General features: G+C 41.9%; 1 protein-coding gene across 2 annotated transcripts in view; it reads right to left on the bottom strand.

Moving 5' to 3' along the window:
• Positions 1-1,418: 1,418 nt before the first annotated feature.
• dyrk3 (dual specificity tyrosine phosphorylation regulated kinase 3) overlaps positions 1,419-16,295 on the bottom strand; it is a 50,365-nt gene continuing 35,488 nt past the window's right edge. For both annotated transcript variants that reach the window (XM_062054933.1, XM_062054925.1), the window contains exons 3-6: positions 6,569-6,774; positions 6,174-6,486; positions 3,192-3,608; positions 1,419-3,120 (exon numbers count right to left, since the gene is read on the bottom strand). In XM_062054933.1, coding sequence (XP_061910917.1) covers positions 2,389-3,120; positions 3,192-3,608; positions 6,174-6,486; positions 6,569-6,774 — 1,668 coding nt within the window. In that variant the 3' untranslated portion in view covers positions 1,419-2,388. The remainder of the gene's footprint in view (positions 3,121-3,191; positions 3,609-6,173; positions 6,487-6,568; positions 6,775-16,295) is intronic.

The raw sequence follows: 16,295 nt of genomic DNA, 5'->3' as shown, positions 1-16,295 counted from the left end.
AGTTGGGAATGACTCGTGGTCAACTTTATTTTCTTTAAAAATAAAAAAAAATGGAGTAGAAATCCCTGATGGTTTTACTTAGAAAAACAAGGGGTGAGAAGTATTTGGGCTTTCATCAGTAATAATAATTTTGTGATATTTTCATTGAATTTTTTTTGTTGCATCAATAGGACACGTTTTTACTCTGCAATAAAGTAAACTGCGTGAAAATCGGTGGAGAAAGGTCAAAGTTATGATTTATTTTCATTGTACATGAATTGCATTTAGGGATTGTTGCCCTAACCAAGATGGCCGCCACATACACATCATGGCAGGCTGCTCCTGCGCGGACATATCTATGGGGAGTTCTACTGTATATAGTTTTGTTTTATGACGTGTTATTGAGAATCAGCACCTCCAAGTCCGAGTCCATGGTTCTGGTCCGGAAAAGGGTGGAGTGCCATCTCCGGGTTGGGGAGGAGACCCTTCCCCAAGTGGAGGAGTTCAAGTACCTAGGAGTCTTGTTCACGAGTGAGGGAAGAGTGGATCGTGAGATCAACAGGCGGATCGGTGCGGCGTCTTCAGTAATGCGGACGCTGTATCGATCCGTTGTGGTGAAGAAGGAGCTGAGCCGGAAGGCAAAGCTCTCAATTTACTGATCGATCTACGTTCCCATCCTCACCTATGGTAATGAGCTTGGGATTATGACCGAAAGGACAAGATCATGAGTACAAGCGGCCGAAATGAGCTTCCTCCGCCGGGTGGCGGGGCTCTCCTTTAGAGATAGGGTGAGAAGCTGTCATCCGGGAGGAGCTCAAAGTAAAGCCGCTGCTCCTACACATCGAGAGGAGCCAGATGAGGTGGTTCGGGCATCTGGTCAGGATGATACCCGAACGCCTCCCTAGGGAGGTGTTTAGGGCACGTCCGACCGGTAGGAGGCCACGGGGAAGACTACGTCTGGGAACGCCTCGGGAGGCCCCCGGGAAGAGCTGGACGAAGCGGCTGGGGAGAGGAAAGTCTGGGCTTCCCTGCTTAGGGTGCTGCCCCCGCGACCCGACCTCGGATAAGCGGAAGATGATGGATGGACATGTTATTGTTCATTATTCCCCCCACAGTATAGTAGTATATAGTGTTTTAATTAGGCACATTTCTGCCTCATGAATAAATCCAAACCACACTGCAATGAAATAACGCCAAATCGGCACATTTCAGTTAATAATAATTTCCTTTTTATTGTCCTTAGAAAAAGAAACTATCCACAACTTAATTTGGATACTTGACATTTTATTTCTCTTCTAGTTGTCACTCGGCAGCCTCCTTGATCTCTTGCAGGAACTGTCCTGCTACTCTTCCACAACATGACTTGTTTTGTTTCTTCTTATTCCGCATTTTAATCTTGACAGTTGGGAATGACTTGTGGTCAACTTTTTTTTCTTTAAAAAAAAAAAAAAAAAAGGAGTAGAAATCCCTGATGTTTACTTAGAAAACAAGGGGTGAGAAGTATTTGGGTGGTGTGGTCCGTACAACAGCACCTGACAACGTGTGTGTGTGTAGTGACTGGACAGCACCATGAATTCATTATTCATATTTTCCCCGTCCTACATGACAGAGGAGGAGGACGGGGGAGAGAATGTAGGTCAGATAGTGCAGCTGCGACACTCAAAGTGTCCATAAAAATCACCATGGAGGATTAAGGGATGTAACGAGTGCGTTTCCCTGAGAAACATGTCTTCAGTCAGTACCGTAGAAGTCGATTTTTGCCTAAATGGCTCATATTTAGCTCTTTTTCGTTTTCCTGTTGGAAAAACCAGGCCACATTTGACTGGTCCGTGACAAGTGGAGCTCCTGTCCTCCTCCTCGACCTTCTGTCGCTCCAAGTAGCGCCAGAGGAGGTCTGAAAATAGCCGGCTCTTCATGTCTCCCGCACCAATGTCACATATTGAGCTGACATGCAAGCACCGGGGACGAGGAGAAAGCGGGGGGGATGCGAGAAGAAAGGTATTGCGAAACGATGCTGTCGTCAAAGTGTGTGAAATGTTGTCAGGTTTTTGTTTTTTTCTCTGCTACCGCCAAGCTAATTAGGGAGTTGTGTAGCCCTTTTCAAGTTTCACTCTTCGGAAAGAGTGAGGCGTTCGAGTGCGCCCTGACTAAATACGGGGAAAAACACTCGTGTGGGAACAAAAAAAACGCTAACTGTCCACTCACGTTTGTACAAAGCAAGATCTAAATCCGCGACTGTAGAAAGTCAAGCCACTCGAGGAAATCTTTGTATAAAAACTTTGAAGGAGTTCTTGTATTCTCTCTTCCTTCCCGTTCGGCTGTGACTGGGGTGTCGACAACGCCCGGTAAAAACATTTGAAAAGCTTTCTCCTGTGACTCCTCCTGAGGAGTGCAGAGGAGGAGGTCTCTCTAAGAGACCAGTTTGGGTAGGACCGTGCGAATAGGTATAGCCTCCACAGAGTCTCCCAACATGTTGCTCCTAAGTTTGTTGTTGGGAGCCGCGGTGCCCAGGCCAGGAGCCCCCTTGGCGAGGATGGAGGGGAAGGAGGTGCTGTGGTGCTCGGGGAGTCGCTTCACCGGCGGCCCTTGGCTCCTCTCGCCCCCGGGCAGCGGTTTGGGCAGCCGGCGGTACAACCACGGGTGCCGGAGGGCCTGGCTGGGGGTCAGACGGGACGAGGGGTCCCAGTCCAAGCACTTCTTTATGAAGTCAGTGAAGGTGGAGTCCTCGCAGCCTTTGAGCGCCGCACTCCACTCTTTGCTGGCCGGGGGGCCTCGGAGTTTGCCGCGGCGCGAGCGGGACGCCGTCAGCACGGTGGCGCCGGTGGGCAGGGTGTTGGATCCGCAGTAGCGCGGGTGGCCCTTGGAGTTGATAAATGTCTTCACTCTTTTGGCCTGCTCCAGAACCTTCTGAGGGGGCATGCCCAGCAGCTCCATGACGCAGGCCAGTTGATCGCCCTCGTCCTCGCCGGGGAAAAGAGGGTAGCCCGTCAGCAACTCGGCCAGGATGCAGCCGAAGCTCCACATGTCGATAGGGAGGCCATAGCGCGCGCCAAAGATCACCTCGGGCGCTCGGTAGAAGCGGGACTGGATGTAGGTGTACACCCGTTGGTGCTCGAAGCAGCTGGAGCCGAAGTCGATCACCTGGCGGGAGAAGACAAAGCGGTGAGTGGGAGCGACCGGATGAACGCCGCACGCTTTCTGTGTGCAAACACCTTGATGCCGCTGCGCCCCTGCTGTTTGAGCAGAATGTTCTCCGGCTTGAGGTCACAGTGGATGATGCGCAGCCGGCTCAGGGACTCCAGGCACTGCAGGATGGAGTGAGCAAACTTCCGGACCAGCGGCAAGCTGAAGCCTTGGAACTTGTTGCGCTTGATGAGCTCGTAGAGGTTCATGCTGAGCAGCTCGAAGGTCATGCAGATGTGGTTGCGGAAGGTGAAGTGCTCCAGCATGTGCACCACGTTCATGGTGCCGTTGCGGTCTTGCTTGCGCAGGTACTCCAGGATGCGGATCTCCTCCTGCGCCTGTCGGTGGAAGCGCTTCTCATTGCGCACCATCTTCAGGGCCAGGTGCTGCTGCAATTTGTGGTCGTAGACTTTGGCCACCTGACCGAAGCTTCCTTTGCCGATAATCTGAGGACGGCAAAAGCCAAATGTATTGTTGGTAAACTGTATACCATAGGTGGGAGAAAATCAGTGTCTCGAGTCTTTAACCCCAAGTCTCAATTCAAGTCAAAAGTAAGGACGCACAAGTCCCAAGTCAAGTCATCTGTTTGAGATTTCAAAGTCCTTTCAAGTCATAGGCACTGTTAAGTATGTATATTGACTAAAATATCTGCTGTCTAAACAGGTGACTACCATGAAACGGCAGTAGGTTTCTATGACTCACATTGTCTTTGTTCATGCTTGCCTCAAGAGTGTTTGCAAAGTCTTACTTAACATAAATAATAAGGCGCTCAGCAGGTAAGTACACTCACACAAAAGGACTAGGGGAACATAATTGTCGACATAAAGACAACTTTAGCAAGAATGTGCTGTCCAGCATGTAAATAGCACTAATTCACAACAGGAAGTACCGTATTTTTCGGAGTATAAGTCGCACCGGAGTATAAGTCGCACCTGCCAAAAATGCATAATAAAGAAGGGAAAAAACATATATAAGTCGCACTGGAGTATAAGTCGCATTTTTTGGGGAAATTTATTTGATAAAACCCAACACCAAGAATAGACATTTGAAAGGCAATTTAAAATAAATAAAGAATAGTGAACAACAGGCTGAATAAGTGTACATTATATGACGCATAAATAACCAACTGAGAACGTGCCTGGTATGTTAACGTAACATATTATGGTAAGAGTCATTAAAATAACTATAACATATAGAACATGCTTTACGTTTACCAAACAATCTGTCACTCCTAATCGCTAAATCCCATGAAATCTTATACGTCTAGTCTCTTAAGTGAATGAGCTAAATAATATTATTTGATATTTTACGGTTATGTGTTAATAATTTCACACATAAGTTGCTCCTGAGTATAAGTCGCACCCCCGGCCAAACTATGAAAAAAACTGCGACTTATAGTCCGAAAAATACGGTACTCAAAAAGGGCCATATCACGATTGTATTTTTACATTTAAACACTTTCTTGGGGTCTACATAACATGTAATGGTTGTTCTTTGGTCAAAATGTTGCAGAGATAATGTTTTACAGACCATCTTTAAGCTGCTTTCTGGCAGTCTTTTCAAGATGCGGGACTTACGCAGATCCCAAATACACAAAAACATGTAGAAAAGTTGGTCCACCTTAAGCTGGGAATAAGCTTTCATCAGCAAGAATAATTGTTTGATCTTTTATTAATTAAAATGTTTTTGCATCAATAAGACACATTTTAAAGTTAAAGTACCAATGATTGTCACACACACACACGAGGTGTGGCGAAATTATTCTCTGCATTTAACCATCACCCTTGATCACCCCCTGGGTGGTGAGGGGAGCAGTGAGCAGCAGCGATGGCTGCGCCCGGGAATCATTTTTGGTGATTTAACCCCCAATTCCAACCCTTGATGCTGAGTGTCAAGCAGGGAGGTAATGGGTCCCATTTTTATAGTCTTTGGTATTACTCGGCCGGGGTTTGAACTCACAACCTACCTATCTCAGGGCGGACACTCTAACCACTAGGCCACTGAGGTTTTGACTTGGCAATAAAGTAAACTGCATGAAAGTCGGTTGAAAAATGACAAAAGTTATGATTTATTTTCATTGTACATGAATTGCATTTAGGGATTGTTGCCCTAACCAGGATGGCCGCCACATATTCCTCATGGCAGGCTGCTCATGTGCTGATGTATCTATGGGGAGTTCCACTGTATATAGTTTTTTTTAATGACGTGTTATTGTTCATTATTCCCCCACAGTATAGCAGTAGTTAGTGTGTGTTTTAATTAGTTTTGTTTTGTGTTAAATTGTGTTGGACCGAATATTTAGAAAGCTTGCTGCATAGTCACTTCTTTACCTGTTTTCAGTTGCGTTCATGCAGCTAATGTCAAAGACATCAATAAAATCAATTGTCAGTAGAGAGCTAATGCTAATGTTAAAGTCACTCCAGTCTTGCTGCTCGCCCTTTGCATTTGTCCGCGGTTGTTGTTCCGGCGAATCTGCTAATGTGCAAATTATTATATGAGCAATAATTCCCTACATTAACTCAAATCCTCATCAAAAGAACCGTGTCTAGGACCAAATTCTCCAAGTCTTTTAAAGTCAACAGACTTCAGCCCGAATCAAGTCCCGAGTCATTGACGTCAAAGTCTAAGTTGAGTGGCAAGTCTTTGATGATACTGTCAAGTCAGGTCCAAAGTCATGAAAATTGCGACTTGAGTCCAAGTCTACACCTCTTCTGTGTACTACACTGGTATTTAACAGATTAGACGATTCCATTTGTTCGATTATTTCTCTGTTGTAACAATCTGGATCATTGGAGAAACAAGGCAATCTGGGTCCAAAGTACATCCTCTTCCGTGCCCCAACCCTCACCTCAACCCAACTGAACACTTGTGGGATCAGCTGCTACACAAGAGTAATGACTAGCGACTCCTGTGGACTGCCATCCCAGTACAGCGTTAGCAGTCTGGTCGCTACAACGAAGACAATCCATTATTCCACTTTAGTGTCAATACTCGAAGATTTACGAACTCACCTTGAGAAACTCATAGCGGAAGGCCAGGTGGTCGTGGGCTACGTTGATGTAGCCGCCTTGCTCGTCGTCATAGCCGCCGTTGTTGTTGCCCCCCGCGACGGCAGGCCTCTTCTTGGCATTGGGTCCCACAAAGTAGATATCTGGGTAGGAGTGGATCTCTGTTTGCTCAAGGTTGGTTAGTTGAGTCCGGTACAATCTCACAGCCTGCTCCGGTGTGAGCGGGCCACACACCTTGCTGCTGTTCCCTCCATTCCCTCCACTCCCAACCCCTTGAGAGCTGGAGGTTTCATTGGAGCCTTTACTGGATTCAGAGCTGTGGCAAATAAGAAGAGAATCACTGCAATGAGAACAAGCCTTAGTTCTTGGTTGAATGTAACATGGGAAGTGTCTCCCACCTGTCTGCACTGTGATCCTTCGGCAGGCTAAAGACTGGTAACGGTTTGCTGGGCGTCTGACCGTTGGTCCCACTGTTCTGAGGCGTTGCTGTGGTAATGGCACTGATCTTGCGATTGTTAGGGGAGTCTTCGTAGAGATACTTGACCTTCAGCTGGCCACCCCGCACGGTTATCTGATCCCTCATCACACCCTTGTTACCAACGGCCTAAAAAAGAAACATCAGAAAGAAAACGCACAGTTATAGAAATGACAGTATACAGTATATCCACGACTAGGGTTGTCTTGATACCAATATTTTGGTACCGGTACCAAAATGTATTTCGATACTTTTCTAAATAAAGAGCAACACAAAAAAATGGCATTATTGGCTTTATTTTAACAAAAAATCTTAAGGTGCTTAAACATGTTTATTATTGTAATCGAAGAACAATTTTGTCCTTAAATAAAATAGTGAACATACCAGACAACTTGTCTTTTAGTAGTAAGTAAACAAACAAAGGCTCCTAATTAGTCTGCTGACATATGCAGTAACCTATTGTGTCATTTATATTATAATATTTTGTCAACATTATGAGGGACAAGCTGTAAAAATGGATTATCAATCTACTTGTTAATTTACTGTTTACCGGTATATATGTTTTTTTCTGTTTTAACATGTTTTATCTACACTTCTGTTAAATGTAATAAGCCCTTATTCTTCTGTTCTTTGATACTTTACATTAGTTTTGGATGATACCACAAATTTAAGGCAAGGCAAGGCAAGGCAACTTTATTTGTATAGCGCTTTTCATACACAAGGCAGACTCATGGTGCTTCACAGACAACGAAGTGAAATGAAAGAAAATAAAAGCACAATTAAAATGCAGACAATAAAAATAAAAACAGTGCGGACGTTAAAAGTTAAAAGATTAAGCTGAAAGCTAAGGTGAACATAAAAGTCTTCAGTCTAGTTTTAAAAGTAGTCAGAGTTGGGGAGAGTCTGACATCTTCAGGAAGTTTATTCCAGCTATTTGTTGCATAGTGACTGAATGATGCTCTCCTTTGATTTGAGTTTACTCTGGGAACCGCTAACAGATTGGTCTCAGAAGACCTTAAGTGATCTAGAGGGCTTATATAGTGGGAGCATATCAGTGATATACTTCGGCCCTAGACCATGTAGTGATTTATATGTGAGCAGGAAGATTTTGAAATCAATTCTCTGATGTACAGGGAGCCAATGTAAGGATTTAAGAATTGGTGTATTGTGCTCACATTTTTTGGTCTTTGTAGAACTCTAGCAGCAGCGTTCTGAACAGTTTTTTTGGGAAGACCTGCAAGGAGACCATTACAATAGTCTAGCCTACAGGTAATAAAGGCATGTACAAGTTTTTCAAAGTCTTGAGCTGACATGAGCCCTCTAAGTCTTTTTACATTTTTGAGGTGATAGTAGGCCGATTTTGTTACTGATTTCATGTGACTGTCGAAATGTAAATCAGAATCTAAAATAACCCCAAGATTTCTGGCTTTATTTGAGGTTTTCAGGGACAGTGATTGAAGGTGTTGGACGACTTTAAACCTTTCTTTTTTAGCACCAAAAACAATTATCTCAGTTTTATCTTCATTTAGTTGTAGGAAATTTTGGCACATCCAGTGTTTGACTTGCTCAATGCACTGGCACAGAAGATCTATGGGGCGATAGTCATTTGGTGATAGCGCTACATAGATTTGGGTGTCATTGGCATAGCAATGAAGGTCAATGTTATTATTTTGCATGATTTGTCCTAGTGGGAGCATATAGATGTTAAATAAAGTCGGCCCCAAGATTGAACCTTGGGGGACTCCACACGTTACGTTGGTTGGTTTTAGGGATGATACTCGAAACCGGTTTTCCCGGTTGTTTGATAAGAAAAGAACCGAGTCCTCGGACTCAAATCCCTTTTTGAGAACCGGTACCCGTTATCGAGACCAATATAGTAAAGGAAAAGAGTTGATTCTTTATTCGAATCCCGTCCCGACCAGAAATGCTCCGAGGGACATCACAATAAATGACGTCACGTAGCTCAGTCATTAGGCGCAGATAGCGAAAGCAGGAAAACAATGGATGGGAAAAAGCGCTCCAAGGTGTAATAAAGTTCAAAACAAAAGCTATAATCCATCGAATAACTTTACTGAGAGATTTTAGCAGGGTAAAACACATGACGAACACTTTTACGACCAACCGGAAACATAGCAACGCACCTGGAGAGCTGTATTATTTTCAGTTTTGTGCCCAAGGGACTGATTTTATTTAACACTATATTATTATTTATACACCTATAGTGATCACAGAGACAGGTTGTTTTTGTGTTACTGTATATATTTGTTTCTCTGAAAAATCCCACTTAATATACTTTGGGTAACAACAGTCAATATTTATTTATTTTATTTTATTTTTTTAGGTGGGTAACAGTCAATATTTATTTATTTATTAGATTTTATTTTTTTATTATATAATAAAAGTGAGCTTTTGTTAAACCAAATATTGTGTTTTTTTTCCATATACAACAACCTATCTGGACTCGATAAGAGAATCGATAAGGAATCGGTTCGATAAGAGGATTCGATAATAGGCTAGAACTCGATAATTCCTTATCAAACATCATCCCTAGTTGGTTTTGATACAAAGTCACCAATGGAAACAAAATAGTTCCTATCTTGTAGATATGACTTGAACCATCTTAAAACTAGGGATGATACTCGAAACCGGTTTTCCCGGTTGTTTGATAAGAAAAGAACCGAGTCCTCGGACTCAAATCCCTTTTTGAGAACCGGTACCCGTTATCGAGACTACTATAGTAAAGGAAAAGAGTTGATTCTTTATTCGAATCCCGTCCCGACCAGAAATGCTCCGTGGGACATCACAATAAATGACGTCACGTAGCTCAGTCATTAGATAGCGAAAGCAGGAAAATAATGGACGGGAAAAAGCGCTCCAAGGTGTAATAAAGTTCAAAACAAAAGCTATAATCCATCAAATAACTTTACTGAGAGATTTTAGCAGGGCAAAACACATGAACACTTTTACGACCAACCGGAAACATAGCAACGCACCTCCTTTACGGCAGCTGTCGCAACGTTCTTAAAACAACCGCAGCACATACATATATTTACAACATATCTCCCTTTTTTAACTAATGTTTTTCTTTCCTTGTAAACAAAACAAAATCACACTGTAGATGTGTTGTCTGTCTAATTATAAATAATGCAGACGAGGCGTGTTGGCTGAGTTCTTGACGTTTACTTTCACAGCGTGGCAACATGCAACACTTTTCGGGGCTACCGCGCATGCTCGTAACTCCCGTTGCATGCTGGGTAGTGTAGTTGTTATATTCTCTAGCTCATAACATTTTTCCCCCATAAAGAAATAATGTTAACTCAATAAAGTGTATTTCTTTTTTTAGCTTTAACTTTTCATTTATTAGCATTGTAACTACATTTGCAAAGAACTTTTCTCTTCATAGAATGTTCTTTCAATAAAGAAATAAAGTGCAAAAATGTCAAAGCATCATAACAAACAGTTATGTCAAATAGCAGCAGAAGTGCACTTTTTGGAGAGCTGTATTATTTTCAGTTTTGTGCCCAAGGGACTGATTTTATTTAACACTATATTATTATTTATACACTTATAGTGATCACAGAGACAGGTTGTTTTTGTGTTACTATATATATTTGTTTCTCTGAAAAATCCCACTTAATATACTTTGGGTAACAACAGTCAATATTTATTTATTTTATTTTATTTTTTTAGGTGGGTAACAGTCAATATTTATTTATTTGATTTATTTATTATATAATAAAAGTGAGCTTTTGTTAAACCAAATATTGTGTGTTTTTTTCAATATACAACAACCTATCTGGACTCGATAAGAGAATCGATAAGGAATCGGTTCGATAAGAGGATTCGATAATAGGCTCGAACTCGATAATTCCTTATCAAACATCATCCCTACTTAAAACTGTGCCTGAGATCCCCATCCAGTTTTCCAACCTGTCCAAAAGTATTGAGTGGTCGACAGCGTCAAATGCAGCACTGAGGTCCAATAGCATTAATACTGAAGTTTTGCCAGAGTCTGTGTTTAGACGGATGTCATTTATAACTTTAAGAAGGGCCGTCTCTGTGCTATGAAGAGGTCGAAATCCTGACCGGAAGTTGTGGCAGCCAGTAGAAGCCAAGAAGTGATTTAGTTGTTGGAGGACAACTTTCTCAATTATTTTACTTATGAATGGTAGACTTGAAATTGTTCTGTAGTTGTTGATAACAGAGGCATCTAGGCTCTGCTTTTTTAGAAGAGGTTTGATGACTGCAGTTTTGAAAGCCTTCGGGAAATTGCCCGATTGAATAGAATTATTAACTATTTGCAATACGTCTGTTGATAGGCAGTCAAAAACATTCTTAAAGAAGTTGGTAGGTAAAACATCAAGGCAGCAGGTGGATGACATTAGAGCTGTCACCGTTTCCACTAGAATTTTAGAGTCTATGGCATTAAAGCTTGCCATCATTGCTGTGTTACTTTTGCCTAAATGGGTTGGTGATCCAACTTTTTTACTTGAGATATTGATGGGGGATCTGATGCCTTCAATTTTATCAGTATAAAAGAATGCAAACTCATTGCATTTCTGCGTGGAATGGAGTTCGGCTGGTATTTGTGTTGGGGGTTTGGTCAGTCTGTCAACGGTTGCGAATAGGGTTTTGGCCTTATTTGTGTTGCTGTTTATGATACTGGAGAAGAATGTTTCTCTAGCACTTTTCACGACTAAATTGTAGGCCTGGAGGCTCTCTTTATAGATGTCATGGGGAATATGAAGTTTTGTATTCCGCCAGATTCGTTCAGCCTTCCTGCACTCTCTTCTCTGAGCTGTTACAACAGCAGATTTTCTCCAGGGTACCTTTTGCTTACCAAAAATCGTTTTAACTGTAACAGGTGCAATGATATCTATGATATTCACAATTTTGGAATTAAAGTTGCTTACAAGATCATCAGCATGACATGGGTTTAGAGGTGGTAGTGAGGAGATGGCGTTTTTAAAGAGGACATTAGCATTAGCAAATTTAAGTATCAATCTGATACCAAATAGTTACAGGATCATACATTGGTCATATTCAAAGTCCTCATGTGTCCAGGGACGCATGTCCTGACTTTATAAACATAATAAGAATTTTAAAAAATAGGAAAACGAGTTTGTGGTGATAAAAAATATTGACGTAATACACTCTTGTACTTGATATCATTACAGTGAATGTCAGGTGTCGATCCACCGATGGCATTTGTTTACATTCAAGAACGGCGTCATTAGCGGTGACACCGGTGAGCTACGGTGTATAGTGAAGCATGTTTAGCTATTCCTTCCTTACTTTATTTGTCGCCATGGAGGCCAGGATTAGTGATTTAGAAGTAGCTAAAACACGGCAGACTGCGGATGGATGTTAGCTGCTAGCTAGTTAGCCATGTCTTAAAGCACCTCTTCCTGAGGGCGTTTCAGTGTTATAACTTCTCCTTTATCTTTAGTTTTTAAGCCAAAATGCGTCCGTTGTCCTTTTTCTGTCTACGGTTAAGTACTCTGTGATTGTGCGCTGCCGAACACGCTCCTCTGCTCGTAAAACCAGCAACGTCATGACGTGACAACGCGCCGTCACGCCCGTAAAAAAAAAAAAAAAATAGGGGGGAACCGGTACTTTTCAAACAGAGTATAGTACCTTTTTTGATTCATTAGTACCACGATACTATACTAGTACTGGTATACCGTACAACCCTATCCACAACACAAGCCTGTACAGTGTGTACTCTTTAAAACACTGACTAAAATACATCTGACGTGCGGTTGAAGCACAACCATCTGGCGTGTGAAGAGTCTGGGTGAACTCATGCTCAGCAGTAACTGAGTCTTTAATTACTTGGGACTGATTACTGAATTATTAAAGCACTGTTGAGCAAAGCACTCCCAACTGGAGAGTAACAAAACCGTGTAGTCCCCATAATCAGCTCTAAATATTGACAACCAATGAGAGAGTAACAGAATCCCTGGTGCTGTTACGCTGAATTTCCACTGACTGCGGACTCCTTTCGTTTTTTGTCAATGTGTCAATTTCAACCGCCCATGGAACGTCACAGACATGCCGTTGTCGTTCTGCATTCCTGGACAAAATACACGCAGAGCTTCTATTTTTGCCGGACACAGCAACAAATCTGTTAAATTTCGCTAAATCCTGCTAGCGTGGGACAGAAAGTCATGCTCCAACACAAAATAGAGTATCCAATTTACTTTTAAAATAAAATACTCCCGTCTTCAAGGTGGATCGTATTTTAGACTTTGAAAGGTCCTAATGGATATGAAGTCAACTTGTCAAAGGTTTTCAGACCTAATTTAATCTTGTAGACTCAAATGAATGCTGATTCTTGAGGTCCAAAATTAAAGAATAATGTACAGGCATATCCTGAGCAGCTAAATGGGGATACGTGGGCCTGTATCAAATATCAGCTGGTACGGAGACTGGGAAAGCAGAGGAGTGGTTGTGTGACACACTTGCCAGGGATGAATTTTGTGGATATGGAACTTCTGCCTTTCATGGCAGAGAGCACGGATTAAAGTCCGAGACCGGGTTGTGCCAGGAATAGGACTGGGTAAAAAAAAAAAGAATGTTTTAAATTTGGCAATATTGATTCACAGGGCATGGTATCGATTCTTCCACCTCATCCCCTGGTAGTCTTGTACGTGAAACAGCTGCGGTATCCCTTTATGCTAACGGTAGCTTACATCAACCAGCCGTCGGGGAGAAACAAGAAACTGAGGGACTTACACGCATTACCACCCGATTCTACGCAGGTCAAGAAGATACTGTAAGATGGCAACTTTAGATGGTAAAGAGCCACACCTGCTTTCGCCGGCTTCAAGAGGCTCGTTTAGGTGCTTAAAGTTGACCCCCCTACGTGGTGATCGTGTAAAGTAAACATCTGACTGAAACGGTTGTCATTTATTATATTGGTAAGACGATCCCTATAAAAAGAGGATGGTGGCTGTAACTAAGAGCACAATTTCGGCCTTCACAATAAGATCGTCTTGGCATCCTGTCTGACTGCGCTGACAAATAAGAGTTCCAGAAAAATGGTTAAAGCTAAAGTACCAATGATTGTCACACACACACTAGGTGTGGCGAAATTATTCTCTGCATTTGACCCATCATCCTTGATCACCCCCTGGGAGGTAAGGGGAGCAGTGGGCAGCAGCGGTGGCCGCGCCCCGGAATCCTTTTTGGTGATTTAACCCCCAATTCCAACCCTTAATGCTGAGTGCCAAGCAGGGAGGTAATGGGTCCCATTTTTATAGTCTTTGGTACGACTCGGCCGGGGTTTGAACTCACGACCTACCGATCTCAGGGCGGACACTCTAACCACTAGGCCACTGAGTAGGTAAAATATTTACTGTTGTTATTATTTTGCACTTATCTTAATGTAATGTACACGTTTACTTGCAATACCTTATTCCAAAACTGCATTTTTGCAACTTGAGACAGTCTTGTTTACAGTTCAAGTTTTAACTGTCTAAAGCAGTGATTCTCAAACGGTGGCACGCATATCAAAGAATGACTTGGTTAAAGTAGTGTTTTATTTTCCTATATTCAAATATAGTGTTACTGTTCAAACTGCGGTGGCAAAAATATTGAATATACATGTTAAAAAAACATCTGCATTGTTCTTGATGGATACTTAGGCATACTACGCTACTACATTTTAGTGTTGGTCATTATAGTGGTACTTGGATAGCAAAGTGTTTTCTGAGGTGGTACTCGGTGAAGAAAGTTTGAGAACCACTAGTCTAAATATTATGGCGAACCGGAAAAAAACTCAGGAGTTGAGACATTTTCATAATTTAAAAGCAGATCGAATCATGATTATTCGGATTTAGAACCTTATGAATCAAAATCAAATCAATTTAGGAAATTAGCAGTGACACCCAGCCCCAGTCAGGAAGTGTATCAGTCATTAAAAAACTTAGCCAAAACCATTCATGCTCTTGACTTGCTGTGACGACCTGAACTGTGAGAGTCAAACTGTGAGCCTTTAAAGAAGACAAACCAGCATAACTAGATCTAGATCCTGCCTGGTAGGCTACCGAGGCCATACCAGAACCCCCTAACTTACCGCCCCACAAAAAACAATAAAACACGTATGAATGCCTCGTTCTTTGCAAGCAAGTTAACCCAGGAACCAAAGCACATGTTCATCAAAAATGTTTTCCCAACTAAACCAACCACATTTGTTGTTCTATTAAAGTAACAATAGGAGTGGAAAAACAAGTTGCCTCTAAATTGAAGCTATTATCATATTTATCTGATTTACGACACCTAAAGACTTTTAATATTTACAAATAAATAGATATGATCAAAATAGTATCAATCTTGCAGGTCCCTTCCCCATCGACAACAATGCTAATCAAGCAGACTTTGTGAGAGCCAACACCGATTACTTTTGGAAACATTATGATCCAGGACTTTATATTTTTGAGCCCGAATACAAGGAGGATGAGCAATAAGTTTTAGAAGCCGAGTGCTAAACGGATGCAGCTTTATTGTGACACAATAGCATTAACATTGTAGGTGCTAAACATCCAAACTAACCACTTTAAACAATAAAAAAAACATTTACTGTAATATTTCCACTCTCGCTGGGTTGCCGATCGACGGGACGCTCACATAATTCCGTTTAGATGAAGATTCAATGGCAATCCTCACGAAGGGTTGTAAAAAAAGTTGCCGCAACTCGCTTCTTTTTCGCCATCTCGGGGGATGTAAAAGTGGAGCAGCCGGTCGGTCCATGGCCACATTTGTCTACTAGCAGGTGAGAGATGCATGAATTATAATCTAGAATTTACTTTTAGCAAGTTTGACACCAAGCAGAAGCAGCCGTTGGCTCAGTGTGTCAACACTAACAGCGTAAGCTAGCATTAGCTCACTGCTATCAATGCGCAGCTAAAATAGGTCGTCTGCGTTAGCGCTTATAGTAACAATATCACTCATATTTGGTTGATATTCAGGTCACGACATGTAAATGGAGTATTGTTGGCGCTTTCTGGATGTTTTTAGAGAGTATAATGAGAGGACCCCACTATCTGTTGACTCAATTGTTAGATATTTATTTACCATTTAGAATGCAATCAAATAAAGCCAAGCATCTGTGTGCTTGTCTTACAAAAGGATTGTGAATGATAAACAGCACATCTCTTTCACATTTTTGTGTATTTAAAGTATGATAAAGTATGACTGATCTAATAATATGGTCAGAGTGCAGAAGCGTTACTACAGTGACGTAGAATCTACGGAAATTGACAAATTTTGTGTCATTTTGTAACGTTTAGACGGTATTTTCACATATTTTGCGGATTGTAAACACAATTGGAAATGGTTTAATAGATACAATGAAACACATTTAAGCATATAAAGTAAACTTGTTTTTCCACTCGACTGCTACTTTGAGACCAGGTTATTCCAATGACATCTGGGGATTTTCCGTGTTTTCGAAGTTCACGGTTGCCGCAACAGCTCACTCTTTGGATAAGTTTCAGTTCTTTGTGCCAGTAAAGTTTCGTTGGATTAACCCTTTGGAATTCCATCTTTTAAACTTTCTGCCCCGTCTTACCTGTGGAAACAAGGAACCTAATATTGATGTACGTTAGATTATATCTTTAAAATATAGAAGCTGCATTAATTGAGCA

Source organism: Entelurus aequoreus, linkage group LG01 (genome assembly GCF_033978785.1).
Source record: "Entelurus aequoreus isolate RoL-2023_Sb linkage group LG01, RoL_Eaeq_v1.1, whole genome shotgun sequence".
NCBI lineage: Eukaryota > Metazoa > Chordata > Actinopteri > Syngnathiformes > Syngnathidae > Entelurus > Entelurus aequoreus.
The sequence above is the reverse complement of the archived record's forward strand: the minus strand, read 5'-3'. Positions and strand labels throughout refer to the sequence as shown.